Source organism: Saccopteryx bilineata, chromosome 8 (assembly GCF_036850765.1).
Source record: "Saccopteryx bilineata isolate mSacBil1 chromosome 8, mSacBil1_pri_phased_curated, whole genome shotgun sequence".
Classification (NCBI taxonomy): domain Eukaryota; kingdom Metazoa; phylum Chordata; class Mammalia; order Chiroptera; family Emballonuridae; genus Saccopteryx; species Saccopteryx bilineata.
In genome coordinates, this window is record NC_089497.1 from 98,573,242 (window position 1) to 98,596,514 (window position 23,273).

The 23,273-nt window shown below is 40.2% G+C and overlaps 1 protein-coding gene across 6 annotated transcripts in view; it reads left to right on the forward strand.

Moving 5' to 3' along the window:
• The window catches only part of IFT80 (intraflagellar transport 80), a 276,992-nt gene that overhangs the window by 159,716 nt on the left and 94,003 nt on the right, over positions 1-23,273 (forward strand). For all 6 annotated transcript variants that reach the window (XM_066241592.1, XM_066241593.1, XM_066241591.1 and 3 more), the window contains one exon: positions 11,349-11,486. In XM_066241592.1, the coding sequence (XP_066097689.1) occupies positions 11,349-11,486 (138 nt within the window). The remainder of the gene's footprint in view (positions 1-11,348; positions 11,487-23,273) is intronic.

A 23,273-nucleotide genomic window follows, 5' to 3' on the forward strand; every position in this document is an offset into this window, starting at 1 on the left:
CCCTCCCCCCACTCCCTCCCTCTCCTTCCTCGCCCCTTCTCCACCCCTCCACCCCACTCCCTGTTACCATCACATTCTTGTCCATGTCTCTGAGTCTCATTTTTATGTCCCATCTATGCATTGGTTAATATAGTTCTTAGTTTTTTTCTTCTTTACTTATTTCACTTTGTATAATGTTATCAAGGTCCATCCATGTTATTGTAAATGATCCGATGTCATCATTTCTTATAGCTGAGTAGTATTCTATAGTATATATGTACCAAAACTTTTTAATCCACTCATCCTCTGACGGACACTTGGGCTCTTTCCAGATCTTCGTTATTGTGAACAATGCTGCTATAACCAATGGGGGTGCATTTCTCCTTCTGGAACCGTTCTATGGTGTCCTTGGGGTATATTCCTAAAAGTGGGATGGCTGGGTCAAAAGGCAGTTCAATTTTCAATTTTTTGAGGAATCTCCATACTGTTTTCCACAGAGGGTGCACCAGTCTGCATTCCCACCAGCAGTGTAGGAGGGTTCCCTTTTCTCTACATCCTCGCCAGCACTTATTCTGTGTTGTTTTGTTGATGAGCGCCATTCTAACCGGTTTGAGGTGATATCTCCTTGTGGTTTTAATTTGCATTTCTCTAATGATTAATGATGTTGAGCATTTTTTCATATGCCTATTGGCCATCTGTATGTCCTCTTTTGAGAAGTGTCTATTCATTTCTTTTGCCCATGTTTTGGTTGGACTGTTTGTCTTTCTGGTGTTGAGATTTACAAGTTCTTTATAAATTTTGGTTATTAACCCCTTATCAGACGTACTGCCAAATATGTTCTCCCATTGTGTAGTTTGTCCTTTTATTCTATTCTTATTGTCTTTGGCCGTGCAAAAGCTTTTTAGTTTGATATAGTCCCATTTGTTTATCCTGTCTTTTATTTCCCTTGCCCTTGGAGATAAATCAGCAAATATATCATTGCGAGAGATGTCGCAGAGCTAAGCCTATGTTTTCTTCTAAGATGCTTATGGTTTCACGGCCTACATTTAAGTCTTTTATCCATTTTGAGTTTATTTTTGTGAGTGGTGTAAGCTGGTGATCTAGTTTCATTTTTTTGCAGGTTGCTGTCCATTTATTCCAACACCATTTGCTGAAGAGGCTGTCTTTACTCCATTATATTTCCTTACCTCCTTTGTCAAATACCAGTTGTCCATAGAGCTGTGGGTTTATTTCTGGGTTCTCTGTTCTGTTCCATTGATCTATGTGCCTGTTCTTATGCCAGTACCATGCTGTTTTGAGTACAATGGCCTTGTAGTATAGCTCGATATGAGGAAGTGTGATACCTCCCTCTTTATTCTTCTTTTTTAAGATTGCTGAGGCTATTCGTGTTCTCTTTTGGTTCCATATAAATTTTTGGAATATGTGATCTATATCTTTAAAGTATGTCACTAGTATTTTAATTGGTATTGCATTGAATTTATAAATTACTTTGGGTAATATAGACATTTTAATGTTGTTCATTCTTCCTAACCATGAGCACAGTATATGCTTCCACTTGTTTGTATCTTCCTTGATTTCTTTTATCAATGTTTTATAATTTTCCGAGTACAAGTCTTTAGTCTCCTTGGTTAAATGTACTCCTAGGTACTTTATTTTTTTGGTTGTAATAGTGAAGGGGATTGTTTCCTTAATTTCTCTTTCTGATTGTTCATTGTTGGTGTATAAAAATGCCTCTGATTTCTGAGTATTAATTTTATATCCTGCCACCTTGCTGAATTCATTTATCAGGTCCAGTAGTTTTTTGACTGCGACTTTAGGATTTTCTATATACAATATCATATCATCTGCAAATAATGATAGCTTTACTTCTTCTTTTCCAACTTGAATGCCTTTTATTTCTTCTTCTTGTCTGATTGCTGTCGCTAGGACTTCCAGGACTATGTTAAATAAGAATGGTGAAAGGGGGCACCCCGGCCTTGTTCCTGATCTTAAGGGGATTGCTTTTAATTTTTGCCAATTGAGTATGATGTTGGCTGTGGGTTTGTCATAGATAGCTTTTATCATGTTGAGGTATGTTCCCTGTATTCCCACTTTGCTGAGAGTTTTGATCATGAATGGGTGCTGGATTTTATCAAATGCTTTTTCTGCATCTATTGAAATTATCATGTGATTTTTCTCTTTCCTTTCATTTATTTGATGAATAACACTGATAGATTTGCGAATATTGTACCAGCCTTGCCTCCCCACAATAAATCCCACTTGATCATGATGTATGATTTTTTCCATATATTGTTTGATCAGGTTTCCTAATATTTTGTTGAGGATTTTAGCATCTATATTCATCAGGGATATTGGCCCATAATTTTTTTTCTTTGTGTTGTCTTTGCCTGGTTTTGGAATCAGAATTATGCTCGCCTCATAAAAGGAGCTTGGATGTCTTCCTTCCTCTTGAATTTTTGAAATAGCTTGAGAAGGATAGGAGTTAGTTCTTCTTTGAATAGTTGGTAGAATTCACTTGTGAAGCCATCTGGCCCAGGACTTTTCTTTGTTGGGAGTTTTTTTGATAACTGTTTTCAACTCATTTGGTGTAATCAGTCTGTTTAGGTTTTCTGATTCTTCCAGATTGATTTTTGGAAGATTGTATGTTTCAAGGAATTTGTCCATTTCATCTAGGTTGTCTAGTTTTTTGGCATACAGTTCTTCATAGTATTTTCTTACAATCCTTTGTATTTCTGTTGTGTCAGTTGTTATTTATCCCCTCTCATTTCTAATTTTATTTATTTGAGTCCTCTCTCTTTTTTTTTTTTTTTTTTTCTTTTCATTTTTCTGAAGCTGGAAACAGGGAGAGACAGTCAGACAGACTCCCGCATGCGCCCGACCGGGATCCACCCGGCACGCCCACCAGGGGCGACGCTCTGCCCACCAGGGGGCGATGCTCTGCCCATCCTGGGCGTCGCCATGTTGCGACCAGAGCCACTCTAGCGCCTGAGGCAGAGGCCACAGAGCCATCCCCAGCGCCCGGGCCATCTTTGCTCCAATGGAGCCTTGGCTGCGGGAGGGGAAGAGAGAGACAGAGAGGAAAGCGCGACGGAGGGGTGGAGAAGCAAATGGGCGCTTCTTCTGTGTGCCCTGGCCGGGAATCGAACCCGGGTCCTCCGCACGCTAGGCCGACGCTCTACCGCTGAGCCAACCGGCCAGGGCCTCTCTTTTTTTCTTGTTGAGTCTAGTTAAAGGTTCATCAATCTTGTTTACCTATTCAAAAAGCAGCTCCTAGTTTTATTGATCCTCTGTATTGTTTCTGTAGTGTCTATGTGATTTATTTCTGCTCTGATCTTTATTATTTCCTTCCTTCTACTACATTTAGGCTTTACTTGCTGTTCTTTTTCTAGTTCTTTTAGATGCAGGTTTGTTTATTTGAGGTTTTTCTAGCTTTTTAAAATGTGCCTGTAGTGCTATGAACTTCCTTCTCACTACTGCTTTTGCTGTGTCCCATAAATTTTGTGGTGTTGTATGCTCGTTATCATTCGTTTCTAGGAATTTTTTTATTTCTTCTTTGATATCATTCTTAATCCATTCGTTATTTAACAACCTGCTATTTAGTTTCCATGTGTTTGAGAATTTTTGAGCTTTTCTGTTGTGGTTGATATCTAGTTTTATGCCATTGTGATCAGAGATAGTGTTTGATATGATTTCAATCTTCTTAAGTTTGTTGAGACCACTTTTGTGCCCTAACATGTGGTCTATCCTAGAGAATGTACCATGAGCACTTGAAAAGAATGTATATTCTGCTGCTTTAGGGTGAAAGGTTCTGTAGATATCTATTAAATGGAGTTGATCTAGTGCGTCCTTTAAGTCTGCTGTGTCTGTGTTAATTTTCTTTCTTGAGGATCTATCTAGTGATGTTAGTAGGGTATTAAAATCCCCTACTGCCTGACCAGGCGGTGGCGCAGTGGATAGAGTGTCGGACTGGGATGCAGAGGACCCAGGTTCGAGACCCCGAGGTTGCCAGCTTGAGCGTGGGTTCATCTGGTTTGAGCAAAAGCTCACCAGCTTGGACCCAAGGTCGCTGACTCCAGTAAGGAGTTACTCGGTCTGCTGAAGGCCCGTGGTAAAGGCGCATATGAGAGAGCAATCAATGAACAACTAAGGTGTCACAATGTACAACGAAAAACTAATGATTGATGCTTCTCATCTCTCCGTTCCTGTCTGTCTGTCCCTGTCTATCCCTCTCTCTGATTCTCTCTCTGTCTCTATAAAAAAATAAATAAGTAAATAAATAAATAAATAAATAAATAAAATTAAAATCCCCTACTATTATAGTGATGCTGTTGATTTCGCTCTTTATATCCAGCACTCTACTTTATATTTTCAGGTGCTCCTATATTAGGTGCGTAGATATTTATAATAGTTATATCTTCCTTTTGGATTGTTCCCTTTATCATTGTGTAGTGGTCTTCTTTATCTCTTACTATATTCTTTGTTTTAAAGTCCATTTTGTCTGATATAAGTATTGCTACCCCAGCTTTTTTTTCATTTCCATTTGCTTGAAATGTTTTTTTTATCCTTTTACCTTGAACCTATGTGCATCTTTTATTTTAAGGTATGTCTCTTGTAGACAGCATATGTATGAGTCCTGTTTTCTTATCCATGCAGCTACCCTATCTTTTGATTGGATCATTTAATCCATTTACATTTAGGGTTATTATTGACATATAGTTGTGTATTGCCATTTTATTCTTTAAAGCTGTATTCCTCTTTTGCTATATTCTTTTCCCACTTTGATCTGTTTACACCATGCCCCTTAACATTTCCTGCAGCATAGGTTTGGTTGTAATGAATTTCTTGAGTGTTTTTTTGTGTGGGAAACTTTTTATTTCTCCTTCAATTTTAAACGATAGCCTTGCTGGATAAAGTATTCTTGGTTGTAGGTTCTTGTTGTGCATTACTTTGAATATTTCTTGCCATTCCCTTCTGGCTTCAAGTGTTTCTGTTGAGAAGTCTGATGTCATCTTATCGGGCTCCTTTGTAGGTGATAGCCTTTTTTTCTCTCACAGCTTTTAATATTTTCTCTTTATCACTTATATTTGTTGTTTCAATTATGATGTGTCTTGGTGTAGGTTTCTTTGGGTTTGTTTTTAGTGGAGTTCTCTGTGCTTCTTGAATTTGTGAGAGTTTCTCCTGCATTAATTTAGGGAAGTTTTCAGCTATGATATGATTGAACCAAGCCTCTATCCCTTGTTCTTTCTCTTCTTTAGGAACCCCTATAATGCGGATGTTATTTCTCTTTATGTTGTCACAGAGCTCTCTGTTTCTCAGACTTTTTGAGTCTTTTTTCTTTTCTGCTTTCATGCCTTCATTCCAGTTGTCCTCCAACTCACTGATTCAATCCTCAGCTGTATCCATCCTGTTTTTAATTCCTTCCATTGTCGTCTTCATTTTTGATATTGTATTTGTCATCTCCAACTGATTCTCTTTTTTTTTTTAATATTTTTTTTTGTATTTTTCTGAAGCTGGAAATGGAGAGAGAGAGTCAGACAGACTCCCGCATGCACCCGACCTGGATCCACCCGGCATGCCCACCAGGGGGCGACGCTCTGTCCACCAGGGGCGATGCTCTGCCCCTCCGGGGTGTCGCTCTGTTGCGACCAGAGCCACTCTAGTGCCTGGGGCAGGGGCCCAGGAGCCATCCCCAGCGCCCGGGCCATCTTTGCTCCATTCGAGCCTCGCTGTGGGAGCAGCGGAAGAAAGAGACAGAGAGGAAGTAGAGGGGGAGGGGTGGAGAAGCAGATGGGCGCTCCTCCTGTGTGCCCTGGCGGGGAATCGAACCCGGGACTTCTGCATGCCAGGCCGACGCTCTGTCACTGAGCCAACCGGCCAGGGCCCCGACTGATTCTTTTTTAATATTTCAATATCCTTTTTTATACTTGCTGTTTCTTTATTTAGGTGATCATGATGACCATCCATTGTTATTCTCAGATCGCTAAGCATCCTTACAATCATTATTTAAACTCCGCATCCCGAAGTTTGATTATTTCCATATCACTCAGTTCATCTCCTGACGGTCTCTCTTGTGGTTTCATTTGGATTGCACTTCTTTGTCTTCTCATTGTGCCTACCCAGGGTGTTTTCTTTGTAGAGCTGGTTGAGTATAGGCTTGGTGTTGTGTGCCTCTAGTTTTTACTTGTGTTGTTTCTAAGTCTTCTTGGGTTGGCATCAGCTATTATTTGTAATCCACTTTAGGATTTGGGCTGCTTTGAAGTCTTGATTTTTTGTTTTCTTGTTTTTTTGTGTGTGTGTTTTGTTTTCATTTTTCCAAAGCTGGAAATGGGGAGGCAATCAGAGTCCTGCATGCGCCCGACCGGGATCTACCCGGCATGCCCACCAGGTGGCGATGTTCTGCCCCTCTGGGGCGTCACTCTGCTGCATCCAGAGCCATTCTGGCGCCTGAGGCAGAGGCCACAGAGCCATCCCCAGCACCCGGGCCATCTTTGCTCCAATGGAGCCTTGGCTGCGGGAGGGGAAGAGAGAGACAGAGAGGAAGGAGAGGGGGAGGGGTGGAGATGCAGATGGGCGCTTCTCCTGTGTGCCCTGGCCGGGAATCGAACCCGGGACTCCTGCATGCCAGGCCGACACTCTACCACTGAGCCAACTGACCAGGCCCAATTTGTTTGTTTTCTCAACAGATGATTGTCTTGTTTGCTGATCTCAGTAGGGGGCTCATTTGAAACTGTATCCAGGAATGCAGTGGGTGTGACCTGAGGCTCTGAAGTTCTCTTCTGCCAGTTAATCTCTCTGTGGGCAGGTTGCTTTCTCAGCTTCAGTAGGGGGAGGTGTATCTCAGTCAGATCTCCAAGGAGACCTGAGTTAGTGCCTCTTCTCCCCACTTCTTGTTTTCAGCTGTGTCTTGTTGCACTGATTGGAACTGGAGAGATGTCTGTATCTCTGTGACCTGGAAGTACTTTTGTATTTTGCTTTGTGGAAGGATCAGCCCCTCTCCCAGTTATTGCCACCTCCAGCACTGAATGAGTCAGCTTTTTATGTCATCACCTATATTCCTCTCCGCCTCACCATCCGTCTCTCTCTTTCTCCTTTGTTTTTGGAAGACAAGTGGGCCCTTTCAACACTCCTCGTTCCCTGGTCACCAGGTAAGTGGCTGTCAGCAGTATTTACTGCTCTTTTCCTTGGAATTGAGAGCTCAGTCTCATCCTCCCCCGTTCCTGTAAGCAGGGGAGATTTAGGCGCTCTCTACCAGGTTTGTTGTGGCTTCTTCTTTGCTCCTTGATTTTTGAAAGCTGTTCTTGTAGTCCAGATTTGGTTTTTCACACTGATTGTTCATAAATTAGTTTATAATCCAGTTCGGTGGTGTGAGCTGGGAGTCTGTGCGTCTGCCTACCAATGCTATGCTTTCTGATGGTTTTATTAGAGACTATGACTGCAGGTTCAACCAAAAGAAACAGAAGCTAAAAAGTTCAAAAAATTTAAAGCATTTTAAGTCCTTGAAGTAACAGATGAGAAGAACTTCTAGACCGGGAGGCCCTGACCTGTCAATTATAATTTAATGCTTTTTTTGGGAGTCACTCCACACCAACTCTTCTAAAGAAGTTCTAGTACCCCTGAAGCCCTAACAACCAGGGATATGGACATTTTATTTTTTTTAAGTGAGAGGAGGGAAGATAGTGAGGCAGACTCCTACATGTACCCCAACCAGGATCTACCCAGAAACCCCATCTGGGGCCAGTGTTCTGGTACTTAGCTATTTTTAGCAACTGAGGCTGATGTACTGCTACAGAGCTATCATCAGTATCTGGGGCCACGGTTGAACCAATTGAGCCACTGGCTGTGGGAGGGAATGAGAGCCACTCTTTTCTTGCTTGTAGTGTTTCTGCTGAGAAATCTGAAGATAGTCTGATCTTCCTTTATATGTTGTATTCTTCTTTTTTCTGCCTGTCATCAGGATTTTTTCTTTGTCATTGGTTTGTGATAATTTTATTATGATGTGCCTTGGACTAGATAGATCTGTTTGGGTTAAGGTAACTCAGTGTTCTGTTTTTTCTTGGATTCAAGGCTTTAGTTCTTTCCATAGGCTTGGGAAGTTCTCGATTATTTGTTTGAATATGTTCTTCATTCCATTTTCTCTCTCTTTTCCTTCTGAGATACCCATTATTTTTATGTTGTTCTTTTTGATGGAGTCAGACAATTCCTCTAGGACTTTCTCATTTTTTAAAATTTGTGAGTTTTTCTCCTCTTCTCTCTGTAGTGTCTCTAGTTGCCTGTCTTCTGTGTCTCTAATTTTCTCCTCTATCTGTCCTGTTGTATTAGCTAAGCTTGTAACCCTGTTTTTCAGTTCACGTATTGAGTTTTTCATCTCTGTTTTGTTCCTTTTTATCGTTTCAATTTCCTTGGTGAAGTACTCTTTTTGCTCATTGAATTGTTTTTTGAGCTCTCTAAATTGCCTTTCTGTGCTTTCTTTTATTTCCATGAGTATTTTTAGGACTGCAGTTTTTAATTCTCTGTCATTTAACTCCAAGGTTTCCAAGCTATTGAACTATTTTTCTAGAGGTTTTTAATAGTCTGTCTGAGGTACATCTCTGTCTTTTGAATCCATGGTATTTGATGTCTTTTTCCTTAATGGCATTTGAGAGTGGTATTGTTAATAACACTAATAAGAGAATTAAAAAAAATAAAAATTGAAAAGATACAATGAAAAAATTAAAATTCTATAATGATAAGTGGTACAAAACCTACAGAGAACAAGGAGCAGGAACTGAGGAAAGATGACTAAAGAGATAAAAAATGAAGTAAAAAACACACAAAATGCCACAAAGAAAAATGTGAATCGAAAATATAATAATTTGTTGAATGAGAGAAAAAGGAAAAGAGAAAAAAAGGAAAGGTTTTTGAAATGAAACCCTCATATAAAACAAGAATTAACACTGTAACAACTATAGGTAATGAAGTTCAAAAGGAAAAAGAAAGAATAAAAAGGAAAGAAGATAAAATGACCAAAATAGAAAAAGAAAGTTATAAAAATGTAATTTTTTTCTGGTTTTGAGAGGTAGCTTCTTCCCTTTTTTTCGACAGGTGGCGCTGTACTACAGGTTTTTCCCCTGTGGGGCTCTTGTGCAGTGGTTTTCTGTTGTGCCACTGTGGTGGTGACGTAGGCGGGGCCTCAGTCCCGTTGATAGGCGGGGCTTGTTAGGGCTTGGAGGCTCTGACAATGGGAGTCTCAGTTTTCCAGGTGCCTCTCCCCACGTCTCTCCCACCTGAGCTAGCAACCTGGTGACATAGCTGTGAGGTTCGCCCTAGCCACTGCTTGTAGAGCAAGAGGCTCTAAGAGCAGCAAGGTCCTTCCTCCAGTACCGCTTTGCTCAAAGCACAGTTCTGGGTAAGGCTGTGCCAACCAGAGCCACCAGCGAGAGCAGGCAAGGCTGGGAGCCCATTGCAGACCTAGTGCCTTTCTAAGGGCTGGCGGACAGGTCTAGCATGTCTCAGCATGCCACGGGCTGGGAACTGATAGCAGATCAAGCACCTTTCTAAGGGCCCCCGGGCATGTCTAGTACGCCTCAGTGCTCCACAGGCTTCTCCCTTGTGCACTATATGGTAGCCCGCAGCAAGCCATGTGCGTGCCCAGCCCCCGTGACTTCAGCAGTGCACACAAGCCTGCACCCGCCCATTTGAGTGCACAGTGCCTGTGATCTCAGTGGAGCCGGGAATGCAGGAATACGCTTTGAAGCTTGTATGGGCCCCGCGGAGTCTCCGCCCAGGCTGTCGCAGGCCCAGGGATTCTGCCTTTGCGCACGTTTTGTGCTGGTGGTCGTGGAACTGGGAATACACAAAGATGCTGGCAACAGCCCACGCAGATGTCCACCGCTGATAATCTGGGGCTAAGCTCCCCAGCCTGTGTGCGTGCCCACACCAGTAGTGTCAAGTGGAGCCACTCGCACACTGCCTGCGATCGCAAGCTGGGAGCGCACGAAGCTGTGGCGCTGGTGCCGGCTCCTGTGGGCACCCCGCCCTGGTAAGCTTTGTCAGAGTCTGCTGTCTGTGCATCCCCGCGTCCGTGATGTCAGGCAGAGCTGGCATGTTCTTTCTTCTGCTTAATCATCCACCCAGCCCTGCTCCTTCCCTCTGCCTCCGACTCTAGTCTTGCTCGGCTTCAGACGAAAGCGCTCCTTCCTCAAATCAGCGAGGAAAGCAAAATACCCCGTTTTGTTCTCCGTCTTATTACCTTCAGAGTGGATTATATGTATATATTCAGCCACCTTTTCACCCAGTCGTACCTTTGTCTGGTGTGTGTATATTTCAGGTGCTGCTGAGATTTTTTTCTCTCTCTTTAGTTGTTCAAATTGTTGAAATTTCAAGGGAAGATATTGGGTTTACCCTCACAGCACCATTTCTTTGACGTCACCTTAAATTAAGTTTTAAAAAAATCGTATGTATTGTTTATTAAACATTTGGGGGAAGAATAGATTTTTAAATTTTTAAATTTTATTTTGTGTTAACATGGGTTCAAGTATTTACTCAATATAACTCCCTCACCCCTACTCCCGTGTCCCCCATTATATACCTTCTTTGCTCTCTTTCCCCTAATTCCCCCTCCCTGTTCCCTCTGGTGTTTTCTTTCCTGTTATCTGTATCTATGTGTTATGTATATATTCAATATAATTTCACTAATCCCTTCACCTTCTCTGATCCCATCTCTCATTCCCCTTCCCTTATGACATCTGTTTCTCTGCTCCTGTGACCCTGCCTCTGCCTCTAAGAATAAGATTTAATGTAACTATAGTAAGAGGAAATTTATTTATTTTTTAAAAAACATTTATTTATTTTAGAGAAAGAAAAACAACAATTTGTTCCACTTATTTATGCATTCACTGGTTGATTCTTGTCTGTGCCCTGAATGGGGATTGAACCTGCAACCTTGGCATGTGAACCTTGGAGACACTATTGAACTGAGCTACTCAGCAAGGATGATACACAGTTGAAATAAATGCTTTTAGACAGAGTTGATAGATCACTTGTTGGACAAAAAGATTTTAAGCAAAAGATTTAACATCGCTTTATTATTAAACTTAAAAGGTCTTAAAATGAGTAGGTTTTTTAACTAATCAGAGATTTAGTAACTTCTGAAAATTATCACAACATTATCATAATATATTTTTTGAGATATTTAGCTTTCAAGAAATACAGTTTTTCCCTTTGTATTATAGTATAGACATCTAATTGTTAACATTGTAAAGTGATAAAAATATATATTGTAAAGCAATGATTTCTAAATCTTTACTTGATTACCTCACTGGAGGATAAACATGTTTGTAATAATATGGTGGTAACTGCTATAAAATTTTTTTTTGAATTTGCTTTTGTAGGTATGGGATAGTTATGGCTGCCTCCTGTACAATTCACAACCTCATGAGCATCCGATCACCTCAGTTGCCTGGGCTCCCAATGGAGAATTATTTGCAGTTGGATCGTTTCATACTTTACGCTTGTGTGATAAAACTGGGGTAAGTTATAGTGGTGGAGCAATCATAGATGTGCTGTCATAAATATGGAAAGGCACAACACACCTGGTTCTCAATCTTGAAGAAACATTTTCAATGAATGCATTTGACTGAATCTTTCTAATTTATCTTCTTAATATACTGGTTCAAACAATTGCACACTTATGGGACTAAACTCTAAGTTTCAAGGGTAGGTATGTTCTCTACTATTTGTCTTTCTGGAAATATTTTTATCATGTTTGTAAAAGATGGTAAAGTAGTTAAAGTATTAAAATTTATGCCTTATCAATATAGGAGTTCAGTTTTAAACTTTTTGTAATTTTCAAATATGTTTTATACAAAAACTTTGGTACATATTTTGGGTAAGAAATTGATAGCAAATTTAAAAAATGATCATTTTAAAACCAAACAACTTTGGGTTTTTTTGTTAAAAATTTTATGTTTAAATATGGGTGAGACTTTTTCTTCACAAGAAAATATGCCTTGCATTCCACAAATTCTGATTAGAACTTTAAACAAACAACCAAGCTCAAGAGCATTTATTGATTATACTTAAAGAATAAGTCGTTTCATCAAAGTGCTCCAGAAGCAGCAGTATTGTATGAGTGGGGCTAATCCATACTATTTCTTTTTTTTTTTTTCCCCTGAAGCTGGAAACAGGGAGAGACAGTCAGACAGACTCCCGCATGCGCCCGACCGAGATCCACCCGGCACGCCCACCAGGGGCTATGCTCTGCCCCTCCGGGGCTTCGCTCTGCCGCGACCAGAGCCACTCTAGCGCCTGGGGCAGAGGCCAAGGAGCCATCCCCAGCGCCCCATCTTTGCTCCAATGGAGCCTTGGCTGCGGGAGGGGAAGAGAGAGACAGAGAGGAAGGAGAGGGGGAGGGGTGGAGAAGCAGATGGGCGCTTCTCCTATGTGCCCTGGCCGGGAATCGAACCCGGATCCCCCACACGCCAGGCCGATGCTCTACCACTGAGCCAACCGGCCAGGGCCATACTATTTCTAACTATGAGGAAATCACATACAGTAATTGTTCTGTGGCTTATTTTCCTTAGTTGAAAAATAAGACAGTTAACTTAGAATTTTGAGCACTTTATAAATGATTTGGTTTCTGGTTACTTGTTTTCTATTACATACAGCAGGGGTAGTCAACTGTTTTATACCTACCGCCCACTTCTGTATTTCTATTAGTAGTAAAATTTTCTAACCACCCAGCAGTTCCACAGTAATGGTGATTTATAAAGTAGGAAGTAACTTTACTTTATAAAATTTATAAAGCAGAGTTACAGCAAGTTAAAGCATATAATAATAATTACTTACAAAGTACTTTATGTTGGATTTTCACTAAGTTTGGCCGAATAAATCTTTATAAAACAACTTACTGTAGTTAAATCTATCTTTTTATTTATACTTTGGTTGCTCCGCTACCACCCCCCATAAAAGCTGGAACGCCCACTAGTGGGCGGTAGGAACCAGGTTGACTACCACTGACATAGAGTATAAAATCCTCTACCTGGTTTACAAGTTTTCTAAAACTTTGTGCCATAAAACCCATTTGGCCTTTTCCTCCCACAAGCCCTTATTTCTATCTAGGCTCAAGTCAGGTGGAATACTGACTTGTGTGACTTGTGAACCTCCTCAGGCCTCAGTAACGTCCTCGGTCACCTTTTTTCACAGAATGTTCTCACCTCTGTCCTACATGTACTGAGTTCTTTAAGGACCATCTTATGTCTGACTTCCTTTCATGGTACCTTCCATAGATGATCTAAGTTTTTATATTTTTCTAACTTCTCTCACGTAGGTCTCTTTTCTCTTAGTTATAACATCAGGATAATAATAGAGGAGGTGATCTCATTTGCATCTGATTTTCTATCAATGATTCTAAGTCTATAGAATATGTACTCTCATTTTCATAATGTAATGTTCTCTTATACCAGGGGTCGGGAACCTATGGCTCGCGAGTCAGATGTGGCTCTTTTGATGGCTGCATCTGGCTTGCAGACAAATCTTTAATAAAAATAATAATAACGTTAAAAATATAAAACATTCTCATGTATTACAATCCATTCATTTCCTACTGCTCATGTTCATGGTTGTGGGTGGCTGGAGCCAATCACAGCTGTCCTCCGGGACAACACCAACTTTTTATTGGATAATGCGTAATGTACACGGGTCATTGTATGGCTTTCACAGAATTACATTTTAAAATATGTAGCGTTCATGGCTCTCTCAGCCAAAAAAGTTCCCGACCCCTGTCTTATATTGTCCATTTTAGCTTTATGTATATTATTTTTGACTCCCTAGATAGTTTATAAGATTCCATAGCTTAAGGATTTTGTATTATCTATATGATGCAGTAGATACTCAATAATTTACTAAATCAGTTTAATCAAAATACTTCTAATTTGTCATTTCGATGAAAATAGTTAAAAATTTTTAAAAGCTTGGGACATTGAATGGATCTGAATATATGAATTAAGGATTTACTTTATTAAACATCAAATCTATTTTTAGAATGTTAATAATCTAGGAAACTGAACTTTCTGAAAGGATTTTTCTTTATTCAATAAACATTAAATATATACCACTGAACAGTGTGGTGATTGCTGGGGAAGAGGGCCTGTGGGAGAAGGTGGAGAAGGATATAAGAAGACTTGATTTGGAATGGTGAACACACAATCCAGTGTACAGATGATGTTTTGTAGAATTATGCACCTGAAGCCTGAGTATTTTGTTAATCAGTGTCACCCCAATAAATTCAATAAAATAAAAATAAAACAAATATATACTAGTCATCAGAGTATTTTAGAAAGTGGAGATGGAAAGCTTTTAAGATTTTCAATCAAGTTGTTGACCGTCTAGCGGAGAGTCAGATTATAGGACTTAAAGTGCAGTGTGAGAAGTGCTACGCAGTAGGTTTGTTTTGTGTAAGCACTGTGAAGATACGGCAGAGCCTAACTTCTCTTGTGGGACATTGATGGGAGAGCTGAGGCTTAAAGAGTTAGTAGGTCTCCAAGCAGTTGCAGACAGAAAGAACCTCTTGTCCATCAAAGTATAAAAGAATATGGTGCTTTGGAGCGGTGGAGCGTTGGCCTGGCGTGCGGGGGACCTGGGTTCAGTTCCCGGCCAGGGCACGTAGGAGAAGCGCCCATTTGCTTCTCCACCCACAGCCCCTCCTTCCTCTCTGTCTCTCTCTTCCCCTCCTGCAGCCAAGGCTCCGTTGGAGCGAGGATGGCCCCGGGCACTGGGGATGGCTCCTTGGCCTCTGCCCCAGGCGCTAGAGTGGCTCTGGTCGCGGCAGGGTGACGCCCCGGAGGGGCAGAGCGTCGCCCCCTGGTGGGCGTGCCGGGTGGATCCCGGTGGGGCGCATGCGGGAGTCTGTCTGACTGTCTCTCCCCATTTCCAGCTTCAGAAAAATACAAAAAAAAAAAAAAAAAAAAAAAAGAATATGGTGCTTTTTGTGTTATCTCAGTAAGATTTTGTATAGGATTGTACCAGGACATAACACAGGAAAAACATTCTTAAACCAGATTTTGTCATGTAAAAGAGTTTAGATTTTTAATAATTTTAAATCTATTTTCTGTGGAATCCCCTAAAGAGTTTCTGTGGGGTGGAAAACAGATGAGGGCGTTGAGTCCTGGTCTTCCTCTCCGTCTTCAACCAGAGAAGCTAAACATTAATTGGCTTTACTATTAGCATCCAATACTGTATAAGATTTCCTTTGAACAGCTAAAACAATGAAGTTGGAAAACTGGTATGTCTGTCAGTAGAGAACTATGGCTGGTGGGCAGTAATATGATAATAGTCACACATTGGAAATACTATTTTGGTATCAAAGAAACAGTGGTACAGGTACCAAGTAGGGCCTGCTCTCAGGTAAAAAGTTGTAAAAAAAAAAAAAAGGAAAATTCACTCAATACTGTTGCTTTTTTATTTTTACAGGGACAGAGAGTGAGTCAGAGAGAGGGATAGATAGAGACAGACAGGCAGGAATGGAGAGAGATGAGAAGCATGAAGCATCAATCATCAGTTTTTTGTTGCGACACCTTAGTTGTTCATTGACTGCTTTCTCATATGTGCCTTGACCGCGGGCCTTCAGCAGACTGAGTAACCCCCCGCTCGAGCCAGCGACCTTGGGTCCAAGCTGGTGAGCTTTTTGCTCATCAGCCCACGCTCAAGCTGGCGACCTTGGGGTCTAGAACCTGGGTCCTTCCACATCCCAGTTCGACGCTCTATCCCAGAGGTCCCCAAACTTTTTACACAGGGGGCCAGTTCCCTGTCCCTCAGACCGTTGGAGGGCCACTACATCCTGTGCTCCTCTCACTGACCACCAATGAAAGAGGTACCCCTTCTGTAAGTGTGATGGGGGCCAGATAAATGGCCTCAGGGGGCCGCATGTGGCCCACGGGCTGTAGTTTGGGGATGCCTGCATCCACTGCGCCACTGCCTGGTCAGGCTACTGTTGCTTTTTTAAACCATTGACTCCCCTCAAGTTTCTGCCTGCTTTTTAAAAAATGTTTCTTTCTTTTTTTTTTTTACATTTTATTTATTGATTTTTAAAGAGAGAGGTGAGTGGGAGAGTGGGAAGCATCAACTCATAGTTTGCTTCACCTTAGTTGTTCATTTTTTTTTTAATTCTTATTTATTTATTTATTTATTTTACAGAGAGAGAGAAAGCGAGTCAGAGAGAGGGATAGACAGGGACAGACAGACAGGAACGGAGAGAGATGAGAAGCATCAATCATTAGTTTTCCATTGCACGTTGCAACACCTTAGTTGTTCATTGATTGCTTTCTCATATGTGCCTTGACCACGGGCCTTCAGCAGACTGAGTAATCCCTTGTTGGACCCAGTGACCTTTGGTTCAAGCTGGTAGGCTTTTGCTCAAACCAGATGAGCTCGCGCTGAAGCTGGCGACCTTGGGGTCTCGAACCTGGGTCCTCTGCATCCCAGTCCGACGCTCTATCCACTGCGCCACCGCCTGGTCAGGCCTTAGTTGTTCATTGATTGCTTCTCTCACATGCTCTGAGCAGCATGCTCGGGGTTTCGAACCCGTGACCTCAGCATTCCAGGTTCGATGCTCTATCCACTGCACCACCACAGGTCAGGCCTCTGCTTTCTTTTTAAAAAAATCATCTTTATTGAGATATAGTTCACATATTATACATTTATTCATTTAAAGTGTACAGCTTACTGTTTTTTAAGTATAGACATAGGATTGTGCAACCATCACCACACTATATTTTAGAACGTTTCCTCCCCTCGAAAAGGAATCACATTCTCATTGTTAGTCTCTATTTCTTGCTATGGCACCCCCAATCACTGGCAACTACTAACCTACTTTCTCTTATATGAATTTGTCTATTCTGGCCATTTTATATAAATAGAATAATATATTAATTATGTAGTCTTTTGTGGCTGGCTTTCACTTAGCATAATATTTTTAGGGTTCATCCATGTTGTAGCATATATCAATACATTATTCCTTTTTATGGACAAAAAATATTCCACTATATGGATATGGTACATTTTATTTATTTATCAGTTGATAGACATTTGGATTGTTTCAATTTTTTATTATGAATAATGCTGCTATGGATGTGTATAAGTTTTTGTGTGGACTTATGTTTTCATTTTTTTTTTTTTTTGAGTATATACTTAAGAGTATAATTACTGGGTTAAATAGTAACTCTATGTTTAACTTTTTGAGTAATGGTCAGACTTTTCCAGAGTGGCTGCCTGCTTTTGGTTGCTCTCCAGTCTTCAAGTAGTTGCTTTTGTATTTTGTCTTGAGTGTGTAAGTGTTATCTGTGAGAAGGCTGGTCTGGTAACCACAGCTATTCTGCTATTATCATTCTTTATATATCAAAATTGTATTTAAAATAATTGATTTTGACTTTTTAAAAATCAGCTCTGCACATTTGAGAGCTATGCTAATTACTATAGTATTCTCCCATCCAAGTACTAACCAAGTACTAACCAGGCCCGACCCTGCTTAGCTTCCGAGATCAGACGAGATCGGGCGTGTTCAGGGTGGTATGGCCGTAGACAATAGTATTCTCAAGGTGAAATAGAGAGGGAGAACTACCTGTTTGAGATCCACTGTTCAAGAACTTGTCCAGGAGAATAGCCAGATGACATGTCTAATTGTTTTGTCAATTCACAAAAACAAATTAAATGGCCAATATAAACATGAAAGGCTATTCAATTTAACTAATAAGTAAATATAAAATAAATAATGATTATTTTACCTAACAGATTGAAAAGATTAACAATGACTTGAAAACCTTGGGTTTACTCAAGGAGGAGGAAGTGAGCTATCTCATTAACACACTGTTGATGGGAATGTGAATTGATTGAATCTTTTAAATTAGAGTAGTTTGATAGTACATATCCAAGTGTCAGATGTACATGTACATTTGACCTAGAAATCTCACTTCTGGGAATTTTCTCTAAAGAGATCATTGCACAAAGATTGTATGCACAACAATTCCATCATATTATTGTTTTAATAGTGAAAATTAAAAATAAATTAAGTGTCCCATGTAGATTATTATTCTATATACTTAAAATTCACTATCCTCAACTCTTTTTTTTTTTTCTTTTCCAGGTAAGAGTAGGGGTGATAGACAGACAGACTTCCGCATGTGCCCCACACCTGGCAACCCCCATCTGGGGTTTATGCTTTGCCCATCTGAGGCCATGTTTGCAACTGAGCTATTTTTAGTACCTGAGGTAGAGGCTCTATGGAGCCATCCTTAGCACATAGGGCTGATGTGCTTGAGCCAGTCGAGCCATGGCTGTGGGAGGGGAAGAGAAAGAAATAAGGGGAGGGGGAGGGGTAGAGAAGCAGGTGGTTGTTTCTCCTGTGTGCCCTGACCAGAAATTGAATCCAGGACATCCACATGCCAGGCCAATGCTCTACCACTGAGCCAACTGACCAGGCCTGACTATCTTGAACTCTTGAAAATTTGGACAAAGGGTTATGTTTAAAAACCTGGAAAGCTATCCATGGTAAGTTATTTAGTAAAAGGACAGGTTTAGGAGAGCATTTTATTCTCTGATCCCATTGAAATAAAATAGTATAGGCATATCTCTAACTACATGTCTAAAGTTATACCCATAGTTGCTGTATACTATGTTTCCTTCTTTTATGATTTTATATAGCACAAACCTTTCTAAATGAAAGGTACCAATTGTACAGATGCAGTAAAGATCTTTGAAAAATTCTTCAATAAAACTGAGCAAAAATGAAGTGATGTTATAGAAAGTGGTGAGTTCAGAAATTGGTCTCTCTTCTCAAGCAACCATTAAACTGACAAAATGTCAGATTCAACTTTTTCATAGGTCTGGAGTCTAATCTAAAACTTATAGCAACCAGGGGGAATGTTTAGTGAAGAAAAAAACTGTTAAATTTTGGTAAGAAAGCATTGTGCCATGTTTCACCTACCTGCCTACCATCCCTTAGTCCTAGCTTGGCATGACCATGGGGTTGATAGACTGAGTTCTGATATCGCCAGAAGGAACAACATAAACCATATTCTCAGAAAATTATGACTTTATTTTTTAACCTGTATGGTGGTTTTCAGAGGGATGGCACAGAGGCTTGTCTTTGTTTTGCCTCCTTTGGGTATCTTCCAGAGCTGGAGTGGCTTCACCGGTGGAATCTGGATGGGACAAACAGCAGACAGACCAAACAGCCTAGGAAGGAGGAGGCTGAAAAGGAAGATACATGGCAGAATAAAAGCTCTGGAGGCTCTCACATGTACGAGAAATCCAGAGTGCAGTGCACATGCCCAGGGCCAGACAGAGACTCAGAAGAGACTAGAGAGGGCTCTAGGCTTATATCACTAGCAGAGCTTGGGAAGCACTTTGTATCACAAGCAGTAGATAAAGGCTAAGGCAGTATTATCGGTAGTCTGGCTAAATGTTGATGAGTGCCCGAGCTCAGAGCCAATTGGCAAAGAGTGGGAGAATATTCTTTTTCTTTATTTTTGGCTTGTCAGGTCACAAACTGGCGTGAGATAACGGAATGGAGACTTCAGTGACGGCACATGAAAGAAATAGCTTGGCAAAGATAGTTTGGAAAAGTCATTAAATAAACAAGGGAATGCAGCCCTCAAAAAGCAACAGTGGCAAACCTGGGGAGGGGGCGGAATCTGATGTCCATTTTCAACAAAAAATTATAAAGCATACGAAGAGGCAGGAAAGTGTGGCCCATTTACAGGAAAACAAAAATATTGTATAGAAACCATCCCTAAGGAGGCCCAGCATTGGACTTGAAACCTTTACAGACAAAGACTTTAAGTCAGTGGTCTTAAATATGCCCAAATTGCTAAAGGGCACCAAGAGAACAAGAGCTGAACAAATAGAAAAGATCAATAAAGAGATAGAAATTATAAAAGGAACCAAATAGAAAATCTGGGACTGAAGAAAATGAGCAAAGGATAAAGGAAGTGTATTGTTAATATCCCCAGAACCCCAAAATATGTCCAGTCTTTTTTTTTTTCTCTGGCAGAGACAGAGAGTCAGAGAGACAGAGATAGGGACAGACAGACAGGAAGGGAGAGAGATGAGAAGCATCAAGTCTTCGTTGCGGTTCCTTAGTTGTTCATTGATTGATTTCTCATATGTGCATATGTCTCATTGATTGACAGGGGGTGGGGGTGTGCTACAGCAGACCGAGTGACTCTTTGCTCGAGCCAGCGACCTTGGGCTCAAGCTGGTGAGCCTTGCTGAAACCAGATGAGCCCGCTCTCAAGCTGGCGACCTCGGGGTCTTGAACCTGGGTCCTCCACATCCTAGTCCAATGCTCTATCCACTGCGCCACTGCCTGGTCAGGCTCCAGTCTCTTTAATAATGAGTTTTATGCAAATAAAAATCACAGTGTAATGTCATTTCCCACTTACCAGAAAATGGAAAAATGGGCCTCTTTTTTTTTTTTTTTTAAGAGATTTTATTTATTTTAGAAAGAAGAGAGAAATAGAGAGAGAAAGGGGGGAGACAAGGAAAGGGGGGAAGAGGAGCGGGGAGCATCAATTCATGATTGCTTCTCATATGTGCCTTGACCAGGCAAGTCTGGGGTTTTGAACCTGCAACCTCAGTATTCCAGGTTGATGCTTTATCCTCTGTGCTACTACAGGTCAGGCAAATGGGCCTCCGTATAAAGCACTGAAGGGAGCATCTATTGGTACAGCTTTTCTGGAGTATAATTTGGCAAAATCTATCAAGATCCTTGAAACTTTTGACATTGCTGTTATACTTTCAAGGAAGTTTAAAAAGGTACTGGATGTTCATAGCTCATTTTCATATTCACTAATTCCTTCACAAATATCTGAGTCTGTTATTTGTCAGGCACTTGTTGTAGGTGTTAAACAGCAGTAAATAAAATACATTTCCTGCTCTGAGTTTTTATTCCAGGAGATGAAAAACTAGACACAAACGTACAAAATGAATATGAAATATGTTAAATGGTAATAAATGCTATAAAAAATAAGGCTGGATATGGGAGATGGCATTGTTTTAGGTGAGGTGGTCAGAGAATATCAAACACAAACTAAATGTACATTATTGAGTGGTTAGTAAAGTAAATAATAGTGTAAGTGAATTATTTATGGAAGAAACATTAAAAGCCATAGTACCATAGATTTTTTCTATATTCCATAATAAATTTTATTTTTTTATCTTTGAGTTTTAAGAAAGACAGGATTCAAATATGCAAGGTAAAAATTTCAAATTAACATAGTTATGCAGAATATATTAATGAATTGCATTGTATTACATGTAATAGAGGTCAAGGGAAAAGATTTGAATATGTAAGGTAACTTTTAGCACAATTTAAATTAAATGACATTATTGCTTTTATTTATCAGCAGGGGTTGCTATTGCTTATGCAAGAGAGAACTTATTGCCATTCTTAGCAGTAACGGTAGGAATTGCTTCTCAGGGCCAGGTCCTGAAAAATGGATGAGGGAGGCAGCCAGCGCAGTAGGTTACCATTTGTGTTCTGAAGGCACCTTAGCCTAATTTGCCAAAAATTTTCAGTTTAATCCTCTGAGAGCTTTTCTTTTCACATGAATACATTTCTGCCTTTATACTGAAAATTAGAATTGTATTTTCACATATAGCATAAAAGCAACTTTGCTAGAAGCCAGAAGCCATAAAATATATATAAACTGTAAATTAAGGGAACTGTGCTTTGTAACAATGAGACCCTGTTGTCTAGACTAGGCTGTGGGAAAGTAGGAAAGCATACAAAATCAGAGTTCTATTACAGAATTTACTTTCAATCTTTGAAAAATCAACATCTAGCACATAGTAGGTGTTCTATAAATGTTGCATTTTAATGGATTATTGTACAGACAAAGATTTTGTTTTGGTTTTTAACTCAATTAATGTAACTCGATGACTTACAGTGCAACATTTTGACTAGTTCCTTAGTTTATTACTAAAAAGGATCCCTTAGTTTGATTGATGTTTTTGAGAATACTAGTTTAAAATTTCTAAATGTTTGCTTTTAATTTGTTACTTGGATTTTTAATTTTAAAAGTGTAGTTTAAAGTCTTGGTTGAGCTCTGGGAAGAAAAACATGCCTGAAGACATAGGCACATTTATTCATTCAACAAATATTCATGTGTGCTAAGTTCTGTGTGATGCTCTGGCTATTCAAAGAATAGCACCATGCCTGTCCTCTAGGAGTAGCTTCCTCTTTGTTGTGAGTACTGATATGTGAAATGATAATTAAATAACACAGTTATGTAATGGCAGAGGTTATAATTGTTGTGGTAGGATATAAAAAGAATAGAAAAATGGTAAATTTTTAGATATATCTGTAGTTATTTTAACTCTAATATTTTTTAAGGTGAGAGGAGGGGAGATAGTGAGACCGACTCTTGCATGTGCCCCGATCAGCAGGATCCATCCAGCAACCCCGTCTGGGGCTGATGCTCTAGTACCAAGCTATTTTTAGCATCTGAGGCAATGTACTCCAATGGAGCAATTCTCAGCGCCTGGGGCCATGCTTGAACCAATTGAGCCACTGGCTATTGGACAGGAAGAGGGAGAGAAGGGGGTGTGTGAAGCAGATGGTTGCTTCTCCTGTGTGCCCTGATCCACGATTGAACCTGGGACATCTGCCCACTGGGCTGATGCTCTAGCCACTGAACTAGCCAGCCAAGGCCATAAAACCATTTTTTTAAATGATCAGAGAGATCATGGTGGTTTTGTTTGTTTGTTTTAAACAAGAAGCATATATTTGAATTTGATTATTTTTTCTGATTTTGGTACTGAATAAATCTAAATTTAATTCTCTATGTGTAGAAGCAAAGGATTTTACCTCTGTCTGAGAAATGTTCTTTAGATGTACATATGCTAAAATTATGCAAAAGCTTCTGTTTCACTTGGGCAATCTAGCTATGACTCCTTATATAGTGTGTCATTGTTCCCCTGTCCTCCTTTTGGGAGTGAAGTGATAGCTTCCTCTTCCAAAAGCTTTCTCTTATTTTCTTTAACTTGTAAATATCTTGTAAATCAAACTTGCAACATTCACACATTTTGATTAGTCATTGCCAGAGATACTAATCATGTAAATAATTTTTAATCCTTTAGTTTAAGAAAATATACTCTTTCATGTCACTGTCTTTAGTTAAATTACTTTTTCCTTCTTCACAATCAAGCTTTTAAAGAATTCTATAGATTTTTTAGACCATTACTCCTATAACCCCTGGCCTGACCAGGCAGTGGTGCAGTGGAGAGAGCATCAAACTGGGACGCGCAAGACCCAGGTTCGA